Source organism: Rhincodon typus, chromosome 9, assembly GCF_021869965.1.
Source record: "Rhincodon typus isolate 14 chromosome 9, sRhiTyp1.1, whole genome shotgun sequence".
NCBI lineage: Eukaryota > Metazoa > Chordata > Chondrichthyes > Orectolobiformes > Rhincodontidae > Rhincodon > Rhincodon typus.
Window position 1 is genome coordinate 7,467,195 of NC_063340.1, and position 25,657 is coordinate 7,492,851.

General features: G+C 40.5%; 1 protein-coding gene across 8 annotated transcripts in view; it reads right to left on the reverse strand.

Annotated features, from left to right (window-relative positions):
• Positions 1 to 25,657, reverse strand: part of LOC109936216 (1-phosphatidylinositol 4,5-bisphosphate phosphodiesterase beta-4-like) — a 537,830-nt gene that overhangs the window by 45,782 nt on the left and 466,391 nt on the right. For all 8 annotated transcript variants that reach the window (XM_048601091.1, XM_048601092.1, XM_048601098.1 and 5 more), the window contains 3 exons: positions 22,882 to 22,997; positions 12,736 to 12,811; positions 8,534 to 8,709 (listed from right to left, as the gene is read on the reverse strand). In XM_048601091.1, the coding sequence (XP_048457048.1) occupies positions 8,534 to 8,709; positions 12,736 to 12,811; positions 22,882 to 22,997 (368 nt within the window). The remainder of the gene's footprint in view (positions 1 to 8,533; positions 8,710 to 12,735; positions 12,812 to 22,881; positions 22,998 to 25,657) is intronic.

Below are 25,657 nucleotides of genomic sequence, written 5' to 3' on the forward strand. Positions count from 1 at the left end.
AGGATCTGTTTTGGGGCCACTGCTGTTTGTCATTTTTATAAATGACCTGGATGAGGGCGTAGAAGGATGGGTTAGTAAATTTGCGGATGACACCAAAGTCGGTGCAGTTGTGGTTAGTGCGGAAGGATGTTGCAGGTTACAGAGGGACATAGATAAGCTGCAGAGCTGGGCTGAGAGGTGGCAAATGGAGTTTAATGCGGAAAAGTGTGAGGTGATTCACTTTGGAAGGAGTAACAGGAATACAGAGTACTGGGCTAATGGTAAGATTCTTGGTAGTGTGGATGAGCAGAAAGATCTCGGTGTCCATGTGCATAGATCATTGAAAGTTGCCACCCAGGTTGATAGCGTTGTTAAGAAGGCGTACAGTATGTTAGGTTTTATTGGTAGAGGGATTGAGTTTTGGAGCCATGAGGTCATGTTGCAGCTGTACAAAACTCTGGTGCGGCCGCACTTGGAGTATTGCGTACAGTTCTGGTCACCGCATTATAGGAAGGAAGTGGAAGCATTGGAAAGGGTGCAGAGGAGATTTACCAGGATGTTGCCTGGTATGGAGGGAAGGTCTTATGAGGAAAGGCTGAGGGTTTTGAGGCTGTTTTCATTAGAGAGAAGAAGGTTAAGAGGTGACTTGATAGAGACATACAAGATGATCAGAGGATTAGATAGGGTGGACAGTGGGAGCCTTTTTACTCAGATGGTGATGGCTAGCACAAGGGGACATAGCTTTAAATTGAGGGGTGATAGATATAGGACAGATGTCAGAGGTAGGTTCTTTACTCAGAGAGTAGTAAGGGCGTGGAATGCCCTGCCTGCAAAAATAGTAGACTCGCCCACTTTAAGGGCATTTAAATGGTCATTGGATAAACATATGGATGATAATGGAATAGTTTAGGTTAGATGGGCTTCAGATCGGTTTCACAGGTCGGCGCAACATCGAGGGCCGAAGGGCCTGTACTGCGCTGTAATGTTCTATGTTCTATGTTCTGTCCCATTGCTTCTTCATGGTGATGCCTCAGCCAATCAAAGTTGATTTGTCAACCAATCATCACCGTTTATCCCGCAGTATAAATTATTGTGATTGCTTGAAATTGGTATTCCAGCACGTATCCTGACGACTGCAAGACAATAAGCTTCAGCAACATGTCCCTCTTTGTAGTAATATTCAAAATGACTTTGCACTTTCTCCTTAATATCCTCTTACTGAGCTGGAGAAATTCTGTCACATGAAAGATGCTTTATGAGTATATCCTTCTGATGTTGCCAATGTGTTTAAAGATGATCCTATCAAATAGAAAACCTATTTAATTATTATGAAGCCCATTGTCTATCTCATTAGGAGAAGTCTCAAGGAGACATGAAAACTGATAGAAATTCTGAACTCCATCCAATCTCAACTTATGATGCTTCATCCAACCTATTTGTGTGAGGAGAGAGCAGAGCGGACAAGGCAACGATAGGTTTTGTAACTTTCTAGCCAGATTCATAGATTAAACGCACAAATACATTTTCTGTTGTGCTTGTGCTATCGATATTTAATTTTTTTTTCAAAATTAAAATGGTATCCTCAATGTGATATGAATTACACCATTCTTAAACATAGAATTTTGTTTTTGTTTTTGTTTTAAATGGGAAATGAAAATTCTTACTTATCCTTTATCTGTTGACAAATCTTATACATGGTTTATACACAGTGATGGTATTGGAACTATATTCTTTTAGTGCATGTGACATTCTATATCAAAATTTGCATCAATCTTTACCAACTCAACGTTTGTCTCAAGGCCTTTTCAGGCAATACAACCGTGAAATGTCACTTATATTTAAAATGCACATGTCTGCTTTAAATTACTCTGTGAAGTTCTCAGTACTCTGCAGATACATAACTAACACTTCTGTAGCAGCACATTTAACACAATGTTCCTCAAGTGTATGCATCTCACTGCCATTCTCAAATTGCATAAATCATGGAGAAAAACTTAGCAGTAAAAACTGCCTTATCTTTAAAAGAAAGTATTTCATTAATCCAAAAGTATTTGAAATATTATACTGAATACATTTAAGAGACCAAAATGCCATCTAATTTTAGGATATCACTACCTCCTGGTCCCCTGAGATTTGAATTGTGCTCTAATAAGCTAAGTAGAGAACAATGAGCTTTAGGCAAGCACAAATCTTAATTCTAGCACTCTAATGTTCAATTTTATATTGCCAAAATCTGATAGCATGTTCTGTTACTCTACGTTGAAAAGCTGTTTTGTATGACATTGGGTTTATGGTGCCTTGTGAAGGTGGATTGAGGCATAGTAATCATTGCTTGGTCAATTATAAGAGGCTCTATTTAAAAAAAATGAGATCTGGTATCCTAGCAGCACCAAAATAAAGCATATTCAACAACAAAGGTATCAATATTCAGAATTTTAAGTGCTCCTTAACAAATACATACAACCTGACTGTTCCTGCATGTAAATCCAAGTTCACCACCTCTGATTAAAATACGTTCGTAACACAGATCAAAGACACTTTTGTTTAATTGGGCAGATAATGATACCTTTTCTTCTGTCGTGAATATTACAATTCTGGTGAGATAGATGCACTGAAACATCTTTTTAGAAAAAGCATAGGTTTACTGTGAGTGCAAACAGCTGGTTAGAACCCTGCATCACTTGTACCTTAATTGTCACATTTATGAAAATGCACTCACCATAAATTTAAAAAGAAACAAAGATGTGTCTCGAACAGTTTATTTTGGTCAAGTTTCAAAAGAATCTATCAGTAATTTAAAGAAAAATTATTTTTCAAAATGATTCTATTCATTCAAATTGAATGTTTCTGTAGGGATTCTTGTCAATAGTGATTTAATTACAAAGACCTCCAATTTTGGTAAATTTAGAACTGCAATCAATTAATATTCCTATGATGGAAGATAGAATATCCAACAGTTGTTGTGCCATTTACACTGATTTTATTTGAGGTTTAACTCCACACTCGCAAAATTATGACAAGTTTTGAAAACCAAATCCTAAAATTTGTGACTCAACAGCCGAGGGATTTTTAAAAATTTACTCGTGGAAAGTGGGTGGCTCAGGCTGGCCAGCAATTATTCTCCATCCCTAGCTGCCCTCGAACTGAGCGGCTTGCTTGGCCATTTCAGAGGGCTGTTGAGAGTCAAATACATTGATTTGGTTTGTTTTATTATTGTCACATGGACTGAGATACAGTGATAAGTATTGTTTTGCGTGCTATTCTGGCAGATCACACCATACATAAGTACATCAGGGTTATAGAACAGAATGCAGAATATAGTATTACAGCTACATAGAAGGTTGAAAGAGAGCTCAACTTTAATATTTGAGAGGTCCGTTCCACAGTCTGATTCCAGCAGGGAAGAAGCTGTTCTTGAATCTTTTGGTACATTTGATCATGGCTGATATATTTCTCAACCTAATTCTACTGCCTTCTCCCCGTAACCCTTGATCCCCTTACTAATCAAGAACATCTATCTCTTAAATGCAGTTGAAAACTTGGTCTCATACAGTCCTTTGTGGTAACGTCTTCCACAGATTAACCACTCTCTGGTTGAAGAAATTCCTCCTCATCTCATTCTAAAAGATCGTCCATTCACTCTGAGGCTATGTTCTGGGGTCATGAGTATCTTCTACAAGTGGAAACACCTTCTTCACATCCACTCTTTCCATGCCTCTCAGTATTCTGTAAGTTTTAATCAGATTCCCTTCATCCTTCTAAATTCCACTGAGTACAGACCCAGAGTCCTCAACCACTCCTCATATGACGAGGCCTTCATCCCCGGGTTCATTCTTGTAAAACTTTTCCGAATCGCCTCCAATGCCAGCACATTCTTCATTAGATATGGGACATCTACAATATTGTCAGCACTATTTACAATACTTTCAAGTTTCATATCATCCGCAAATTTAGAAATTAGGGATGTTGAATTTGTTCTCTTTAGAGTTTATGACATCAAAACAAACAGGGGTGTGTAACACCTGGCTGCTGCTCGACCATCATAGCCTACATCTCAAGACCAAGAGAAACAAAGAACCCATAACTATCCATCAGTCTCTATGCATAGCACCATGATCAACAACAGCAAGGCTGAAGAATGTGACAACTTAAACACACAATGGCCAGTGCATAAATAAATGCTGAGTACTTACAATAGAGTGTTTTCAAGATTATAAACACTAATTGATATTCCAGGAGCACATGCATCAAACACTTGAGCTTTGCACTCTAATTGGCAATGCAATTTCAATGCTTTGATTATATTACGGCCTTCCAAACATTTATTATCCATTATTCTGATTGTACCAAAACTGTTGAAACTCAAAATAACTAATTTTAAAGCACTGTCACTTTTGTAGCCTTGCAACTGAACAAGCTAATTTTACAACTGCTTGTTCAAGCAGGGGCTTACCCTTTTGTCTGTCACCTCCCCAACCACAACATCTCCATCCTCAACCTTTCGCTTCTTTGTACAACACCCAAACGCTCTGTACATGTATATTAATATCATTTCTTAAAAGTTTGGATTTTATAACAGTGGCATATGTGCGTTGACTTATTTTTGTATATGCAGGGGTTTAATAACGAAATTGGTCGGACTTTCCAGAACCATAAGTGTTAAGTTAGTACGTGCCTCCTGCAGTGTTAATGGAAGTTTGTTTAAACTGTGGAATTTTGCCACAGAAAGGATAAAACTAGCTTGTTTTTAGGCTTAGCATATTTAAGGATTGATTTCAGCTTAGAAAAACCTAGAGATGGTAAAGTTCTTTCAGCAGTTTGAAAAAGACTCAATTGGAGTCAGCTAAAGAAATAGTTTCTCCATAAAGAAGGGGATTGTTCAGAGCACTATAGGAATAAGTTACCTCAGTGAAGGAGTTTGGTTTGTGAGTTCCAGACCAAGAGCGTTCAGTTAGAAACCTGCATTTGTTCTTCAAAACTGAGCAAATCGAAGATCTCGGTTGTGAAAATATTCCAGCAAAACTGAAAAGAAAAGGAAATTTCTCTGGCTTTTGAGTAACTGTAAAGTGCTGGGGTTGGGAAGTAGCCAGGATTTTGTATTGCTGCATGTTTTGAAATCTTTCCAACGGTGTTCGGCTTAGATAGCTTGGTCTGTTTTTTTAAAACATTCCTTTGTGCAATAAAATTCTGTTTTATTGTTGAAAACAAATCTGCAGTCTGGAATGTTTATGGTTCAGAGAAAGATCACTTGATTTGATTGCAAAAGAAAACTATCGCAGCCAGATTTCATTCGAGGGACTGGCTTGTCCGATAGTAACAACATCTTGGATCATAAAACTGAGCACAGATTGATCCCCAATCCCTATGCTCTTTGCCTCTTCGGCGTATTTGAACCCATATTTGATCCTTGGATCATTGGTATGTGTGTGTGTGTGTTAGCATTTCCCTTCCTATTCTAATATTTGACAACCTTCCCCTTCATAGGGAAGGCAATGGCATAGTGGTATTATTGCTGATCTATTAATCCAGAAACACAGCTAATGTTCTGGAGACCCAGATTCAAATCTCGCCACAGCAGATGGTGGAGTCTGAATTCGATTTAAAGAAAATCTGCAATTAAGACTCTGCTGATGACCACAAAAGCATTGTCGATTTTTGGGAAAAAAACCCATCTAGTTCACTAATGTCCTTCAGGGAAGGAAATCTGCCATCATCACCTGGTCTGGTTTATATGTGCCTCCAGACACATAGCGATGTGGTTGACTCTCAATTACCCACTGAAATGGCCTATCAAGCTATTTAGTTGTAACAATTGTGACAAAGTCTCTTTAAGGCCAACTAGCGATAGCCAATAAATGTTGGCCACCCAGCGAAGCCCACATTCCGCAAAAGAATAAAAAAAAACTGATGAATTCCAACGTCACTGGATTAATTCTATACAGTAGGAACTCAGTAGGGAGTACAACTTCTCAGGAATGTGGCCTTTGAATATGTGATTAAACGAGTGCCTTTTGGTGTTAAAACTGATGCAAAAGATTTAAAGGCTTAAAGAGAAACAAGGGTGGTCTGGTGGTGCTTTCAACCAACTACCTCATCAACACAATGGGATTACCTTATTAAAAAGTGAAAGAACTACGGATGCTGGAAATCAGAATCAAAAACAGAAATTGCTGGAAAAGCTCAGCATGTCTGGCCGCAACAGTGGTGAGAAATCAAAGTTAACGTTTTGAATCCAGCAACTCTTCCTCAGAACTGATGGTAGCTAGGAAAAAGTTGCTTTTTATGCAGAAGATAGGGGGTGGGGAGGGTGTAGGGGGTAAATGACAGGTGGAGATAGAGCCCAAAGAGAGAGAAAAACAGTTGGACAAACAAAGGAGTGGATAACAATCAGCCTGGGAGAATGAATAGCTTCTAATGGGGACTATTAATGGCTAAGGATGGGTTGTGTGTAATAGCAGACCATGTGACAACAAGGCCTGGTGTGTAGGGATTGGGGTAAGAACATGGGAAAAGGTGCATCAAGCCCTGAACTCGGTATTGAGTCCAGAAGGCTACAGAATTCTCAAGCGGAAAATGAGGTGCTGTCCTTTCAGCTTGTGCTGAACTTCACTGGAGCACTTCAGCAAGCCTGCAACAGAGATGTTGGCCAGGATTACCATGTTGTTCCACTCATCACTATTTTGGAACATCCCTACTTGCTAATTGACTGCTGCTTTCAGCTGCACAAGGGCAACTGTACTTTAATAACTTAGTGACTGTGAGCTGATTTTTTTGTTTTATTCATTCATAGATTGTGGACGTTGCTAGCTGGACCAGCATTCGGTGTCCATCCCTAATTGTCCTGAAAGAGGCGGTGAGCGGCCTTCTTGAACTCTGCAGTCCTTGGGAGAAAGGGGCACCCGTAGCGTTTTTCGGGAGGTAAGTTCCAGGATTTTGACTCAGTGACAGTGAAGGAATCGGGATATAGTCAGGATGGCGTGAGCCTTGGGGAGAAGCTCGCTGTTAGGGAGAACAGCAATGTAGTCCGAAGTCAGGAAGGTGAGTGGCTTGAAGAGCGAATATGGAGTAGAATGAGGTAAAGTGCATATTTAAGTGTTACTTAAATGCAATGAGGATTTCTGCCTCTACCATGATATTCAAAACAGTGAGGTTCATTTTCCCAACACACCCGGATGTGAGTATTTCTTCTCAATTCCTGACAGAATAGGAGAAATATACTTCATTCATTTCACCTCATTTAACAATTTGTGGAAAAGTAAATCTTATGGTTTATAATATGACGATTATGGAAATTCCTACATTTGGCAGACAACAATGGTAATCTCTAAATATGAGATGGACAAACAAAATTCAGAAAGGATTTTGTAACAAAAGATTCTGTGGGTAAACAGAAGTTCAAGTGAGATGTGTTACATTGCTAATCATCTGTTTACAAAAGTCGGAAGAACGAGCCGGCCCTTCATAACTAATTGGATTTCAGAGTTCAATATAAACCTCAGTCTGCTCTCTCCCCTTCTTGACTAACTTTGCTTAGTGGGGGAGAAAACAGCCTTTGTTTAAGTAGCCCACCACCAACAAATCACCTAGAATTGTCAACAAACAGATTACAAGAGACGAAAACCAGCCTTGTTTTAAATAACCCATCACCAAATCATCCAGTTAACAAATTAAAGCAAACAAGTTAGGGCAGTGCAACAGTAACAAAAGTAAATGAATTGTAGGAAGGGAGGGAGAGCGCTCAATTAAAATGGAGTTGAAGGGGGAAATAAGGCACTCCAACACCCAAGGTGTTCAAAATAGCACCGATACCAGGCAACTTCTTGCGACCTCCCTAAGGCAGATCTTATTCTAACATTTCTTATAACTATTCTGCACTTTTAAACCTAAATTCTAAGTTCGTAAAAATGACTAATAATGTTCTTTTTAAAGAATGTTGATCTTGTTAATGTTCATCTTGCTTCGCACACCTCCTGTGCAGCGTAACCGGAATGCCTCACTCTGTCTAAGTGCCCTCGGTGCTCGTGACTACAATAAATCAAACCAAATTTAAATGACTCAAGGGTGTTAGTGCATACTGTGTACTCCCTTGCCACAGACGTTTGGGGTCAGATGTAGCTGTGGAAGAGGGGCAGGAAAATCTAGTCCTCCTTCTTTTATATTTGCAAGTCTTATCGCACAAAACTGAACGGCCTTTCTCCCAACACCAAACTACCTGTGGTATTCTTCGCCTGTGAAGTACCACCAGTAAATCATCTGTGTTATTCAATTGATTCATTTCCATGCAAAGTCGAGGGGAATGCAAACCATCAAAGCTGAGGGAGAAGTAGGGAGAGAGGAAGGGGAGCTAAATCAAAATGGGGTTGGAAGGGAGATAAAGCTCTCCTCCTGTTGCGGTGCCCACCTCTATTAAAAGGCATTGAGAGTTCTGGTGAATACCGCACGCTCTCTCTCCAAGGATACCGGTGTGCAAACACAGCCGCAGAAGAGGGGAAGTCAGGAACTTTGACCTAATTAAAAAAAACTTTTCTTAATAGCAAACATTTGCTTTACACACCTGTCATGAATAAGTTTCAGGTGCTGACTTTGTTGCTCATGCATACTGATGAGCAGTTTCTTCAACAAATCACACTGCTGGCTCAAATGAAGATCCTTCAGCTCCTGCTCTTCTGCGCAATGTACGTTTATCATTTCTGACCATTCCTTAGTTTGCTGGGTAACAATCTCCTTCACCTGTCAAAAGAAAAAATAATGCACATCACACATAACCTGCAATTGGATTTATTGGTGGTTGTGCCAATTAATATAAATACCTGAACTCAAATTACACAGTTTTATCTTAATGTTGGAGATATTTATTCCAGAATTGAAGAATAGTAGCAGGGCTATAAATGGACTGAAATTTGTTGTTAACTTGTTGTTTCATATGAAGATTTCAATAAACAAAGTTTCTGGTGCAAATTAATATCACTGTGGTTGCTCTCAACTAAAGGGATTGAAACACTACACATAAGCAGAAATTTTAAACTGCAGAGCATGTTCTGACAATACCATGACTTTAAGAGGCGCATTTTGTCCTTTTTTTATGAAGAGAGGTTGAGACAGAGGTGCCGAGCCAATAATGTAGACAGCTTGAGAGGCCTTGTGCTTTCTTTTAAGAGTTTGGAACAATAGAAGCAGCATGAATGGGTGGAGTCAGGTTCCCACAGAACCAGGGTTTTTGTTTAGCTTTCAGTAATTGTTGGGGATTTGAAGCTGCCATACATCTCTCCCTGCTACAGCAAAACAGTTGGGTTCACACTCGCACTCTGCCAGAATTTTCTCTTGATGTTCTTTGCTCCTGGACTGGAGAAACATTGTATGTGAGGCAATCTATTTTACCGAAGTTGCCTTTGCCAAGGGTGTGTTTATGGGATGTTAAGATATTGGAACAATTTTTGTTTAGTAGTTAAATAATCTATTATTCTGTTAAGTTTTCCATTAGAGTGAAAGTTAGATCAATTTTTATTGCTTTTGTCTTTTTTTTCAACTGTGGATTAGGAATAAAGTGTATTTTTGCTCAAAACTGAGTAGTGTAACTAATTGAATTACACTTGCCTTTAAATAAGAAAAAGTTAGGGTCTCTGCTATCTCCTTCATATATTTTAAGGGGGTTTTGGTTTGGTCCATAACAATGCGTTAGTACATCTTGTTATCATAAAATAAAGTTTCCAAAAACATGTGAAAAGCCATTTACCGTGTTTGTTGGGGTGCTACTAGTCTCCTAATAAATCAGGAACCATAATCACTTAAGTTATAACTGTGATAAAGCGGATGCACACTTGGAAAATTTCTAATTTTCTGACATGCTGCTCCTCCCAGTGGGAGAATTATTCTAATACAAGCCACGTTTGTATCCCATGTCTCACAATTAGTGGCCATGTGCCATCTAGATTCCATGCACTGAAATTTCCTTCTGAAAGCTCATGGCATCTCAAAGAACAAAGAACAATACAGAACAGCAACAGACCCTTTGCCGTCCAAGCCTGCGCCGACACATTTTGCGCTTCCATTCTAAAACTGTCTTAACTTACAGGATCCGTATCCCTCTATTCCCTTCCTAGTCATGTATTCATCCAGGTGCTTCCTGAATGCTCCTTTCGTGTCTGCATCCACCACTTCCACCCTTTGTGTGAAAAACTTGCCTCCACTTCTCTTTCCTCCTTTGCGACATCCCTTAGAACCTACCTCTTTGACTGACCATTAGGTCAACGGGCCTAATGTCTCCTCATTTGACTCGGTGTCAGTTTGTCTTTGCTAATGCTCTTGTGAAGCATCTTGTCACTCTTGTGATGAATTACTACGTTAAAGGGGCTGCACTAAAGTTGTTGCTGACTACCAAGATCAGACATTTCGTAACACAACTGTGTGTACCAAATTTTGACCAGCGAACTCTTCAGTAGTGGAATATGGTGCTGCCTGTTTGATTCACTTTTCTGACAGAATGTTTTGTGTGTTGATGTAGACAAGGACTGAAGATTACTAGATGGACAGAGTGGTGCTGATCAGTGTCATAGCAAAACAGGGTAAATGCTGAGAGGATGTTTCCCCTCATGGGAGAGTCTAGGACCAGAGGGCATTGTCTCAGAATAAACGGGTGCCAATTTAAAACTGAAATGAGGAGGAATTTCTTCTCTTTGAGGATCATATGTCTTTGGAACCCCTTGCCACAGACAGCTGTGGGGGCAGAATCCTTGTGCGCATTTAAGGCTGAGATTGATAGATTCTTGATCAGTAAGGAAAGCAAAGATTATGAGGAAAACACAGGTAAGTGGGCATGAGGAATGTCGGATCTGCCATGAACCTACTGAATGCTGGAACAGGCTAGAGGGGTCAAACGGCCTACTCCTGTGGACATTTGGGTCCAGTTACCCTCCTTCAGAAAAAAAGACAAAGTGAAGCAACTTGCACTAACACAGCACCTTATTATGCTTCACGGGAAAGCCCTGCAGCACTTACGTTGAATGGATTAAATTTTGTAGTTAATATTTTGCAGGTAAACATATAATTGGATTATTTCGAATTTCACTGTAAAATAAGCAAGGTACAATAGCAATAGTACATCCATATGATTTGATTCCATATCTCCCTTTACCAGCAGTCCTACCCGTCGGCACAAAGAAAGTGCTTCTCACCGTGCCAGAAACTGAAGTTACACTTTTGTGATTTCCCAATCCTCTTTCCAGCGATGCAAATAGCTAAAATTTGTTCAAGCCCCTGGAAGTTTCTGCATACAATTACTGCAGATAACTATCAGAAGGAGCATCAAATGTAAGGAATTCAACTCTTGAAATATCTTAGATTAGTCAATGTATTTCAAACACATCCCTCCCATTTGTGACAGTTCTGAACGTTGTGTTCTGATCTCTAATAGACACACTTTGTGGTGGATTACCAACCTCAATTGCTTCCTGGAAGGACATCAAGTGTAATCTAGAGTTTGCAAATTTCCAGCATTTGCAGTATTTTGCTTTTATTTGAGTGTTTAATTCATTGCCACTTCTCTTCCAGGTAAGCCCACCTTGAAGACGTTTTTCTCCTCTCTCTGACAAGATTTCCGTTTTAATCTTTCAGCTTCTTCACCTTTATTGCTTTATACTCCCCCTCCTAGTGTTTGATAAAGCGCTTGCCAAGACTGGGAGGAGTCACATCAGATTCGAAACGTTAACCCGATTTCTCTCTCCAGAAATGCAGTCAGACCTGCTGAATTTCTCCAGTAACTTCTGTTTTTATTTCAGATTTCCAGCATCTGTGGCATTTTGCTTTTATTAGTGTTCGCAAGTTGCTGTTTCGTGGTATTAACATCTTGGTATGAAGTTCTTTTGTCTGCTATTCAAGCCACATATTTTCTATTGGAGGCATAGCTGCAGGAGGCCTGGGTTCTGGTCCTCCTGGTCCAGAGATGTGCAATAACATCTCTGAATATGTTGGTTAGAAAATATCCACCTAAAGTAGCATTTACAAGCATATTAAGCCAATAAGTCCTTCAAAAATGATAAGTTTCGCCTTCAGGTAAGAAACAAATGGCAAAAGGAGAAAAATATTCCCAGTTAGCAACAAGTAATGTTAAATGAACTTGAAAGAAATTATAATTGAACCTCATCCATCTTGTCAATAAATGAGTTTGTGATAGTATCAAGAAGACAGTTTTATTTGATGGGTCAAAACAAGCACTTATTGGTAAACTATTGTGATATCATTTTAACTAATGTTTGAATAGCTTGTTGGACTGTCACTAATTTACGTTCCAAGAGATCTTGTTCATTTTAAATACTGCACTAAGTCTTAGCATACAAATCCACTTGTGGAGAGATCCCTTGTGGTTGCTATGTCAGGAAAATATTGGCTCTCCTTATTTGAACACTAGTGAAAATAACGGGGAAACTTTCAATGTACAGATTAAACTCCAGATAGAAATCTTTACTAAACATAAAACAATAAGGCAAAATAGTATGTTTGTTGAAGATCTGATCGAGAAATAGTGCTGGAGAAACTCAACAGGTCAGGCAGCATCTGTGGGGAGAGGAAGAGAGTTAACGTTTTGAGTTTGACCTTTCTTCAGAACTCCGTAGTGAACACAGATTTATTTCTGAGTTACTGCCAATATATCTATTCTTGCCCTATACAAGTTCAGTCTAAACAACATTGCTGGCCATTCTACTGCATCATGTAGAACAGAATTTAGTTGCACAGAAAGGTTAAAACTCAACATCCCAATACCTTTAGCTTGTGGTCTGAAGATAATGCTTCTATTTTGACCTCCGTTTCTTTCTTCAAGTCAACACAATTATTTTCTCTGGAAAATAAGGAAAATCAAGTGAACAAGCAAAACTTTTCTATCCTCTTTCTCCCAATCGCTGATCAACAATATACTGGTTTGTCTCAAGTGCACAGACAGCAAATGTACTCACTTTTTCCCAAACTTTTACTATGTCCAGATAAGGGAGGTTTTTAACCTTAACAATTCTGTATTGTGAATCGTGGGATCACATCCCAGCTCTTGTCACCAAGGACAAGATCAATTGTAGTTCTGGAGCTAACTTTGTGCTCTTAAGTATGGTGCTTGGACAGTGCACATGTGCCATTATGGCATGTTGCTCACACACTGACAGTGCGTTTGAATACCATTGTGATTCGAGCTTCTCAGATTCCAGATAAGTGTACTGAGATCAAAAATATCAGGGGAGAGTGGTCGGAGAGTCGTTTGCATCAGACAAATGCTTCCCAAACATTTCCCCATTGTGACCTAGTTTTATAATTCAATCTTTACGAGGCCCCAGAGTGAAACTCTGGGGGAGGGGGAGGTTGCTAGATGCGTTGTAGAGGCGAGAGACTTAGATAATGTGGGAGGAGGGGTGAAAGCTTCAGATGTTGAACGTTGGGGATGGTAGTGGTGAAGTTTGTATCTCCAAATCTTAAAGCAACAGTTAGAAAGCTGTTGATTTGGGCTGAACTCTTGCCTTCTCCAAAAAGTGGTGCTCTGTCACCCCCATCTAGGCATTGATCACCCATCCAGTTTTATCAGAAGTTACACTGAGCACATGGAAGACCGCCTTTAGGTTTAAGATCCTTGAAAAGTAGGCCTTCTGACTCTGAAAACTCAAAAGGCTCACGTTGCTGTTTCTTCCCTTTCTTTGTCACTCTGGTTCTTTTTGGGGTGTAAGATTTCTGCCAGGAGCAGGATTTCCTAAACTGGGGTAGTGAATGCCAACCCCTTCCCCAACCCCCGTGGGGTCAGGAGATATTTTGGGATCATGAGTTCAGGGGCGGCTGAGGAACTTGGACCCATCTGTACGAATCCTTGTGTTTTCTTGTAGTTATATGTGGTCTCATGTATTGCTCTGGTTGCTTTGGTAAAAAAGAGCCTTTGAACCAAAACGGATGTCTTTCCTTTTGGAGGATCCTTGGCTTTTCGTCAATTATGCTCATGCCCCCATGATCAACTCCTTTACTCCCACAAAAACCCTCACCTCACTCACCAACTGATGCCTCCAAACGCCCTCCTCCATGTGCAACATTAATGCAGGAGTGAAAGCAAATGTCTAAGTTGCGCAGTGTTATGACCAGGCCCCCACTTCCCACCCAAGGTGAGGTTCAGCTCCAGATGGGACAGCCCAAACAGAGATGAACTAGCTCCCTTCTGTATTCACCTACACCCGAAGTAGGTCGCAACAAGGTTAATTTTAAAGTGGATCCCCCTCTCATGTGAACATTTTACTCCCAGACTCAAATATAATCTATGTCTTAAACGGAGTTGATTTAAACAGGCTTTCTTGAGCTAGCATTGTGTGAGTTAATTCATTACTAGATACATGTCCACACAGATTAGAAATAACAGTCAAAAAGGATGACCTTTCTTAAAAAAAATACAGATTAATCTCTGAATTGTTCGCAAAGAGCTGATGATTGAGTGTTGTGCAGTGGGGGTTACTGGTAGTATTACTGTTGGTAATTGAACAGTCAACTTTTGTTTTTGGTTTTATTGACTGCATGAAGTTCCTTTGCTCAGGTTCCTTTTGTTTCAACTCTTGTCCTTAGGTATTCTTCAAAGGGAAAATCACATAATGTACTCACATTCTGCAGAGGATCCTTCTCTAAAGGACATTCATGAACCAGGTGGGTTTTTATGGCAATCGACAATAGTTGCATTAACTAATGGTGACCAGGTAATTACTGTCGATTAACAACTGACAGAATGAACAAACTTAAAAAAAACTGCGACATCTAATAAGCATAGAGGTCTTGTGGCACAGCAGTTGTGTCTTTATATCTGGGTTGGAAGGTTTGGGTTAAAATTGTTCCTGCCCCAGAGGTGTGTCACGTCTGATTAGAAATCGCATTGCAATGGTTGAGGGAATGCTGCTGGAAGTAACTGCTTTGAAATGAACATCATACATGTCTTTCGAGTGGTGAACACTGGGGCAATATTATCGTGCATAAGAGAAGTCAGATTACGCGTCACTACTTATTCACGTGGCACACTCTTCAGCACACGCGTGACCAACTAGCCTGAGGTCTCTGTTTCAACTAAGATGGACCACTGCATCTACCCTATACACTACAGGGTCAACTACTGTCTTACCAAGTCTGAGAGGAAATCTTCAATCTACCCAAAAAATTATGGATAAACCTCGAAGCTGGTCAACACTTATCCTCGCTGTCTATGAAGATGTGTTGATATCCAAGTAGATCATATTTCTCAACCTAATTATATATGACACATGATATGGTAAGAATTTGATATGCGTGTGTGTGTGTGTGTCTTAGACAGATAGAGAGATAGGGGTCTGCAATCAGTTTGACCAAATTTTATGGACAAAAATGGGTGAAAGACACCAAATTAGGTGGATAAGTCAACATAACAGCCAATTTGCAGTCTGCAGGATTCCCACAGACAGCAACAGAAATAAGTGATCACAGATTGTTGATCACACACTGTTGGTCGAGGGATGTGTTAGCACCCTTAAGCAGAAAATAGTCAGTGATTGTGTTTCGAGCTCAGACTTGGCCATGAAAGGAGAGGCCAAGAGGCAGCCAATATTAGGTGACAGGCCTGGACTTTGATAATCCAGCTGAACTGCTGACAGTTGCCCAGCAAGCTGCCCTTGCACTAGACTGAGCGAAGTCAGCAATCAACGTGAATGTGGAGTCCAGTTTTATCCCAGTCCAGAAAAAAAAATGAAGGAGGAACATCTGACTGTCACCGGTACCTGTGAGGGTGAAACCACTGAGTGAAATTTCTGCATCCCTTGATTTCATTTGTAAGGGGGCCTTTCCACAAATGTTAGACCCCAAATTAACAGGGGCGCTTGGGACACCAAGAATGGGTACTGCATATTTAGTAGCGGTATTGACTACAGGCATCCTAAGAGGAAAACATAGGAACAGGAGTAGGCCATTCAGCCCTTTGAACCTGTTCTGCCATTTAATAAGATCATGGCTGATCCGCCTAACTCCCTCTGCCTGCCTTGGGCCCATATCCCTTGATACCCTTGCTTAAAAAAAGTTGTCTATTTCAGATTTAAATTTAAAAATTTGAACAAGAGACATCTATACCCCACCATCTTTTGCGTGTCGAAATGCTTTCTAATATCTCTCCTGAATGGTCAGGAGATCTCCTAATCCTCAGACTATGCCCCCAGGTCCTAGAATCTTCAACCAGTGGAAATGGTTGATCTTTATCTATCCATCTTTCCCTGTTAATATCCTGAAGGCCTTGATTAGATCATCGCTTAACTTTCAAAACTTTAGAGAATAAAGGTTTAACTTGCATAAGCTCTCCTCATACCTCAAGTCCAAGTATAATTTTTGTAAACCTGCACTGAAATCCCTGCAGGTCCATAGCATCCTTTCTAAGGTGTGGTGCCCAGACCTACTCACAGTACTCTAAGTAGAGGTCAAACTCGGATTTTGTATAACTGCATCATAACATCTGCATCCCTATAGTCCAGCCCTTTAGGTATGGAGACCAGTATTCCATTAGCCTTCCTGACTATTTTCTGCACCTGTCCATGGCATTTTAATAATGCTATGCACCTGAACTCCCAAATCCAATTGGATATCCATTTTATTTAACTTTGTGCCTTCTTTTTTGGCCAGAAATAGCTAACGTCACAGTTGCCTACATCAAATTCCATTTTCCACAACTTTGTCCATTCACCAAATCTATCAGTATCCTGTTGCAATTTTATGCTGTCGTCAACACTGTCTACAACGCTGCCCAATTTTGTGTCGTCAGCAAATTTGGGTATTTGACTTTTTACGGCATCATCCAAGTCGTGAATGAACATAATGAATGATTAAGGACAGAACACAGACCCCTGTGGGATACCACCAGTCACGTCCTGCCTATTTGAGTACTTACTCGTTATTCCAACTCTGTTTCCTGCCACTGAACCAATTTTTTTATCCATGTCAGTAATTTTCCCTCAATTCCGTGAACTTCCAACTTGGCTAACAGTCTCCTGTGTGGGACTTTATTAAAAGTCTTCTGGTCTACAAACACGTCCATCGACATCTCTGTCCATTATCTTTGTCACCTCTTCAAAAAATCCTATGAGGTTTGTCAGTCATAAACTACCCTTCATGAATCCATGCTGACTCTTCCTGATTAACTGAAATTTTTCAAGGTGATCAGTTAGCCCATCCTTGATTACAGACAACCATTTCCCCACCAGAGGGGTCAGTCTAACTGGTCTGTAATTCCCTGATTTCCCTCCGTCACCCTTCTTAAAAAGTGGAGTGACATGCGCAATTTTCCAATCTGGAGGTACAACTCCTGAGTGATTATGGTTAGTGCATTGACAATGTGCTCTCCGACCTCCTTTAACACTGTGGATGGAAACCAGCAGGTCCTGGGCATTTGTCATGCTTCAGTTTCATTAAGCTCCACATTGTTGATGATTTACTTCAGCAAATTTTATATAGACCCTGTCCTGATCCTCTGTTAATTTCCTTGGGACTTCCACAAGCTATCCTCCTTTTCTGCTATGAATACTAAAGCAAAAATATTGTTCAGCATGTCTGCCATTTTCCTATGGTCATTGACAATATCCCCACTGTCAGCTTTCAGTGACAGGTGTTAGTACTCCTAACCAGCTGTTTTTCCTTTATATAACTATAAGATCTCTTCTTATTGTCTTTTATGTTCTTTGTTAAGCTTCATTTCATAATCCTTTTCAGCCATGCTCATAAGCTGCTTTGTGGCCCTTTGTTGGTCTTTGTATTTGTTCCATTCTTTGGGATCTGTACTGTTCTTTGAACTTTTATAAATCCTTTCTTTTTATGCTGTCCTTTACCTCCATGGCTGTCCTTTTCATGAGGTGTCTCTTTTCCTTCTCATGGTACAAACTGTTTCTGATTATGATTAAATGTTTCTTTGAATACTGTTCACTTTACTCAGTTGCTTTATCTATTAGCAGAGCTTCCCAGTTTATTTTGGACAGTGTTTGCCTCATCCCATTAAAATCTACTTTATTAAATCCACAATTTTCGTATCCAATCTTTGCTTATCTCTTACAAATGCTACATGAAATTCAATCACGTTATGATCACAATTTGATAAACGTTCATGAACAACTAGGTCACTAATTAAATCAGGCTCATTATTCATTGGTGGATCCAATATTGCTTGCTCCCTTGTTCCATTTCGATATATTGCCGTCGGAAATTATTCCAGACACACCGAGAAATTCACAACCTTTTGGCGGGTGCTGGTCTGTCTCTCACAGTGTATGTTAAGATTGAAATATTCCTTTAATATTACTCTACTTTTGCTATGTGGTTGCCTCATTTCGGTAGTTATACAATCTAGCACTTCTGTGCTCTATTAGTCAGTCTATATATGACTGATATGGTATTGTACCTGTTTCACACAGGAAAAATGGGCATAAAAGATTCTTCGAATAGTGCCGTTAGATCTTTAATACCACTTGAGGGGGCACTGGATTCGATATCTCACTCCAAAGATAACAGCTGTGATAATCCCCACATACTGAAGCGAAAGCACATTACATGCTGAAGTCAAGAAATAGAATCTGAACCCACAACATTACAAGACACAGAGGAAAGAGACAACTCATGGAGTCAATGCAAATCCTTGTTAATTTAAACGGCATTAATTAATTCCAGTAAACTGCTACCAGAAATTGTTGCACCTTTTTGTTCCAGAAACAGATTTACAATGTGTAGATGTTTGGAATTTTACTGGGAGCATAATTACCACCCCACTTCTTCCAACTCCAACCCTGAACGCAATTGTATCTATCAAACAGTCAGCTAAGGCTTCTGAAAACTGTGTGAGTTGAAAGCGGTGTGACATTATATATTTTTTGATAGCACTACACCATGAACAAGGGCATCCTGAAATGCCAATGCAAAAGAGGCTGAAGAGTTTTATGCTGTGCATACAGTGAAGTAAGTTCAAAAATGCTAATTTAAGAATTTAATCTAGAAGCCAGGGTATGCCTAATTGTGAACATTTTGTGAAATCTGGTTTGTGTTGCCACGAGATTTGTGACACAGGTTTTGATTATTCACAAGGCTATCCTTGCGTCTTCAGGTAGTTTGTGGCCTGTCCCCTCACCGATGAGTGACCGCTATCTGTCTCTAGTAGATTCTTCGCTCTTTTACTTACATTTATGTACGTGGTACTGCTCTCTGTAAGCACATCTCTCACCAGTACAGAAAATCCCCCCAAAAAACACAAAGAACTGCAGATGCTGGAAATCAGAAAGAAAAACAGAAAATGCTAGAAAAAACTCAGCAGGTTTGGCAAGATCTGTGGAGAGAAAGCAGAGTTAATGTTCTGGGGACAGAGATCCTTCTTTAGAACAGAATATTCCATCCTTCCTTCACAGAGTCCCGTACATGACTGCTGACACCACAGTTACACCATGAGTTACATCACCATCTAATTAACATATCTGCAGAGCCGTTGCATATTTTGACCGCATGGTCCATCAGGTTTGTTAGAATGCCTGTCAAGTCCAAAGAGTAACCACAGAGTTTGAAGCACTCACTTCGGGCTTGTTTCTCAACTTCTGTCGGGCAAGTAAAACTAGGGATCTGACATAACTGATGTTACTATACAGTGGAGATTGCAGACTGGCACGCAACAAGAATAGCTTCCATTTGGACACAGCATTCAATGTAGAAACATGTCCCGAGGCAAGATACAGAGGTGCCGCACTCTCACTCCCAGAGGCGGATGACTATGAGTTCAAGCCCACTGTCTCGAGGCTTGAGCACAACAATCTAGGTTGATACTCTCAACGACAACCATTCAGCTCACTAATACGATCAATCTACTCTGAGAGAACGGCTGGGAAAACCTTTGTTCAACTTGGCAGAATAATGAGCTTCAGGCTGAGCATTAAGCCAGGGCCTGCACTGGACAGCACTCCCACTTGTGAGTTCCCAAGGCTGTGGGTTGACAGTTCTCTCCAGAGAATTAGGCACAAAGCTCTAGGATTGACACTCAAAAAGTGAAATATTGAGAGGGTTCTGCATTGGTGCCAGAGCTATCCTTTGGTCAAGACATTAATTCCGGAGCACCTTTTTACTCTCTCAGCTGGATGTAAAAAAAGTGGTGGCACTATTTCGAAGAAGCAGAGATGTGTTAGAACATAAGAACAGAAGAACTAGGAGCAGGAGTAGGCCATCTGGCCCCTCGAGCCTGGCCCGCCATTTAATAAGATCATGGCTGATCTTTGAGACTCAGCTCCACTTACCCACCCACTCACCATACCCCTTAATTCCTTTACAGTTCAACAATTTATCTAGCCTTGCCTTAAAAAATTCAGTGAGGTAGCTTCAACCGCTTCACTGGGCAGGGAATTCCACAGATTCACAACCCTTTGGGTGAAGAAGTTCCTCCTGACCTCAGTCCTACATCTGCTTCCCTTTATTTTGAGGCGATGCCCTCTAGTCCTAGTTTCACCTGCTCGCGGAAACAACCTCCCTGCCTCCACTTTATCTATTCCCTTCATAATCTTTTTTGTTTCTATAAGATCTCCCCTCATTCTTCTGAATTCCAATGAGTATAATCCCAGTCTATTCAGTCTCTCCTCATAATCCAACCCTCTCAACTCTGGAATCAACCGAGTGAATCTCCTCTGCACCTCCTCCAGTGCTAGTATATCTCTTCTCAAGTAATGAGACCAAAACTGCACACAGTACTCCAGGTGTGGCCTCACCAGGACCCTACACAGCTGCAGCATAGCCTCCCTGTTTTTAAACTCCATCCCTCGAGCAATGGCAGACAAAATTCCATTTGCCTTTTTAATCACCTGCTGCACCTGCAATCCCACCTTCAGCGTGTTATATGTGTTCTCCTTGGTGTCCCTGTCAATCATATGGCCACTGGACAGGGATAACCTGAGGAGTGTCATAATTTGGATGACAGGAAGGGACACTGGAAAGGTGATAAACTGTATCTGGACCCCATTTGTCAGGTAAAGGGGCAGTTTTTAAAGTTTTTTTTCTGCACTCCACCGAAAATGGCACAAAATGGTTAAGCCTGAAGTCCAAGCTCAAGTCGTGATGTACAAATTAGATACACTGCTCGTACATTCAGATTGGCAAATTATATAATACCAGGGGCTTGGGTTGGTAAAACCCCGCAGTGGTCGTTGAGATGTTACAATCACAGAATCCCATCCAATTATAAATCCCCAAGCTGGCATTCCCTTAATTTTTCAATCTTATTACTGGAATCTTTGTTTCTGTAAATTTGCATTTGTACATAGGGATTCTGCCCTGCTGAAGTATACAGCCAAAGTCTTGGGCCTAAAATATCCTTTTCTCTTGCCCTTTCCAAGGGTTTCTGTTGAGATTTTCCCAAGGGCTACAAATTTTCCTGGAGGGGAGGGCCATATATGTGATTTGCAGGGTACCTTTTTCCATTCCCACTTACTCCTTTATTAGGTGTTTACCTCTTGAGGTGTTTGGTCATGCACAGAAGCAGAATTAGAAGAATTCACCAATATCCTCAATAATCATCATTGCTCCATTAAACTTAAAATCACAACATACAAGGAAAGCATTAATTACCAGATACCACAGTATTTAAACTGACACAAGATAGCGGGCATGAGTTGGCAACAATTTTTTTAAACAAGTAAATGATGCCGTTTTATACACAAAAAGCCATCACTAAAAACATGCTTTCTGTAACAAAGCCACAGCTCCACAAGTAATTCACAGTATGTGAGAGGTTTCGAGATGTGATAACCCACAAATGTAATTTTTTATGAAATAAAACAATACAACTACAGTGTTCATCAAAACAGCATCCACTACACTTTTCCTCCATAGAGTACCTTTTGAACTCCTCAGCTTTAAACTGGAGACTCCACATTCATTTGCAATGAACTTAATGCCTCATTTTCCTGTTTGGAAAGATTTAAAACTGCTCTCCACTCCTTTGCAGACCCACTGCTCCTTTGGAACCCCTCACCTGGCTTCACAGTGACCCTCCCCCTTTTGTTGGGCTTCTCCCACCTCTTGCCCTCACTGCCCCTCTTGGCAGCCTCTTACTCATATCTGCAGTCTCTTGCCCCACCTTTCCAGCCCCTCAACTCCGTTTAAGCCCCTCATTCACCTTTTTTGCATTCCCTATCCCAATTTCACATCCTCAATCTTGCCCTTTTCAGACCCTCCTCCCCCTTCTTAAAGCCTCTTTCTCCTTGCTAATGCAGCCCCTCTTTCCTGCTTTTTAAACCCGTTGCCTCATTTGAGGCTGAGATTTTTCCTCCTCACTACCACTCTGCAGACCAGTTGCCTCACTGCCCAAAGACTAGCCTTGCAGCCACAGTAGCTTGGTGGAATTAAGTTCAAACGAACAAAGTATGGATTCTTAAGCTATTTCTAGCAATGGTCACCCTGACCACGATCATCGATTGTTCTAAAAATCTACCTGGTTCTCTGATATCCTTGAAGAAAGGAAATCAGTCTTCCTTACCTGGTCTTGTTTATTAGTGACTCCAGACTCATGGCAATGTCATTGATTCTTAACTGACCTCTAGCAAGCCACTAAATTCAAAGGCTATTAAGGATGGGCTGGCAGTGCAAGCCTTGCTCACATGCCATGCAGGGATTGCAAAAAAAAAGAGGTTGAATAGATTGATAACTGAGTAAGAATGCAGCGCTAGGCTCGGCATGCCCTAATTTTCTTCCTCATTAGATGCTCTGCTCTCCAACAGGTAAAACAAACGCACATCTCAGAATACAACTTAACCGTGGGGTAATTTGTCCTCTGTTCTTTGAGTTCATTGCTTCATCATCCCCTGCAAATATGAAAATGCTTCCTCTTGGTATCTACCAGACAATACCACTGCAGTTGCTGAGAAATCAGGAGGTACCTACCCCTTCTTTTTGATTGCTTTTTCTAAAATCTTCTCTTGAGTTAACTTTTCCTTGTCATGTTGTGCCACCATTTTATCCACTTGCATGCAATGCGATTTCTGAGTGACACCATGTTCCTGGAACAAAAATTAGCCATCAGCAGCAGTGTTTGACAGAGTTGTGGTAGATTTATGTTACAAAACAATCTTAGGAGCCTCAAGGTACAGGCCAATGATGTTTACTGAGCCAACACTGGGAGCGTCTACCCTAGAAAAGTTTCTATGGTAGCACTCTAACGCAGCGAGGATTCATCAGATAGTGATACATTCTAAGTTCAGTAGGTGGTAAATTATTCCAATTCTGAAATAGTCTGTTGAAGACAAACAGCTCATTTTTCACATAGTCCAAAAGTGCCAAGGTGCCTGTTACCTCTGGTCTCACCACTCGGTATCTTCCCAGGTGCTATCCTATCTCCTCTCTAAAGCCTGTGCTTCATTCCCATCCTCGACTGAACTCTTTGTCGTTCTTGATGTGGTAAGGAGTCATCCTCACATTCCATAATGCTGGTTTAGCCACATTGTCGTTTCCCAGAAACTCTGTCTGCTGAACCAGAGTGTACTAACATTTTTAAAAACGAGATTACTTCCCTGATTCGAATAAATGAAAACAAATCTTAAATGATTGATATGATTATCACTTATGAAGTTAACTAAAACTCTCCACTTCATTCTCATTTCTGTTGGATCTTCACATGCATTTACAGCTTAACTCAGGTCATTCCCAACTATCCCCCAACAACAGATTAATGGAACATCAGATTGGAACTGTAATTATGAATGAATGGATGAATTCAAACCAAAATAGGCAATAAACATTTCTCTACTGTCAAATATGTGTGATAATGGTTGAACAAAAACAGGTACAAGTTTAACTGGAAATGGGCACAAGGTTACCCTCAAAATCAGATGTTCCTGCTAACCACCTAAGGCAAACTTTGGGCCCTTACATTTTTTTTTCCTTTTCCTTTCATGGGATGTGGGTGTTGTCGGCAAGGCCATTATTGGTTGCCAACTTTAGGGATGCCAAATTTGGTACAGTGCATTCCTGAATGCTCCATCTCATGGCTCCACCAGATTGAACCATCTCATTGCCAAACCCTTGCCCTTGGTCTATCCTTTGGGTCGAACTGCCTTCCCATAGCCAATTGGAAAAGGAAATGGATCCCTGTTAATCATGTCAACTGTGACTGATAATAAAAACAGCTTTTCTCTCCAAATCTCTCTCCCCTGACATTGCCAAAACTCTCATAAATAATGCAAGTGTTAAAAGAAAACTTTAAAAATAAAGTGTGGAGCTGGAGGAACACAGCAGGCCAGGCAGCATCAGAGGAGCGGGAAAGTTGATGTTTCAGGTTGGGACCCTTCCTCAGAACGCTGGAAAACAAATCTTTTATCCCTGGAGAAGGGATGGCAATGCTGCATGGGGAAACTAGGGATTTCATTTCTTTTTTAAAGCAGTTCTGGCAAATTGGAACAATATGAGCAGAGCAGGCACTGGGCCTACTCAGCAAAAGAAACTTTGAAGGGAATCTTAGAAAAAAGACACTAAAAAAAAGAGATAATACAGTGTGGAGCTGGAGGAACACAGCAGGCCAGGCAGCAGCAGAGAAGCAGGAAAGGTGACATTTCGGGTTGGGACCCTTCTTCTTCTCACTAAAAAAAGAAATTGTTGTGGAGCCAAGCTCCTCCTAGCCCACATTTATGCCAACTGTAAACCCTCTCCAGCCCCATTATGGGCCTTACCGTCGATCCATTTCAGCAAGACATGTGGTCAGATATGACAGTCCATAAACTGATCACAAGAAATAGAAACAGGAAGTGCCATTCAGTACAATCCTCCCAATTTTGGGCTTCAGCTCCACTTTCCCATCTGTTTCCCACATCCCCTGATTCCTGAAGAAACTAAAAATCTGTCACAGTCTGTAATATACTCAATGATTGAGCTCTCTGGGGCAGAGAATTCCACAGGTTCACGACCCTTTGAGTGAAGTAATTATTCCTCATCTCACTCCAAAATGGCTGACCCCTTATCCTGCAACTCTGAGCTCACACTGTAGATTCCATGACCAGTGGAAACAATCTCTCAGTACTCCCTTCAGAATCTGGTTCATTTCTAAGAGGTTGCTTCTCATGTTGCTAAACTCTGGAGAATAATGGCCAAATTTACTCGGCCTCTCAAAATAGACCAACGCTTTCAAACCAGAGACCGGCTTAGTAAACCTTCGGCCTACCCCTTCCAATGGAAATACATCCTTCCTTAAATAAGGAGACAGAAAGTACATACAATATTTCAGTCATGCAAATGACAAACGTGCATCCAAATAACACTGATCAGGTCTGAGGCCAACCGTACAATGCATTCCTTGTATAGTGCCCTCATTAGGCTTGTAAACTGGCCAAGAATGAAAAATTACACCTGAACTTATTGAACACTTGAGAAGAGTAATGTTGAACCATTTATATTATGCATTCCTATCTTGACACATACACTAATTTTAAATTGTTTAGATTAATACAATTCCAATTGAAAAATCAGTTGATGACTACCTCAAAAGAACTACAACCAAAACAAGATTTTAATTAAATAATTTCAACATCAATTTGCATAAATTAATTTTAATTCCAAAGAACCCTGGATGTGAAATGACAAAGAAATAACTGGCCTCAGTAATAGGTTTGTTGGTATAAAAATACAAACTTGCACAGCATTGAACGATGGATATGTTTAAATTCCATAA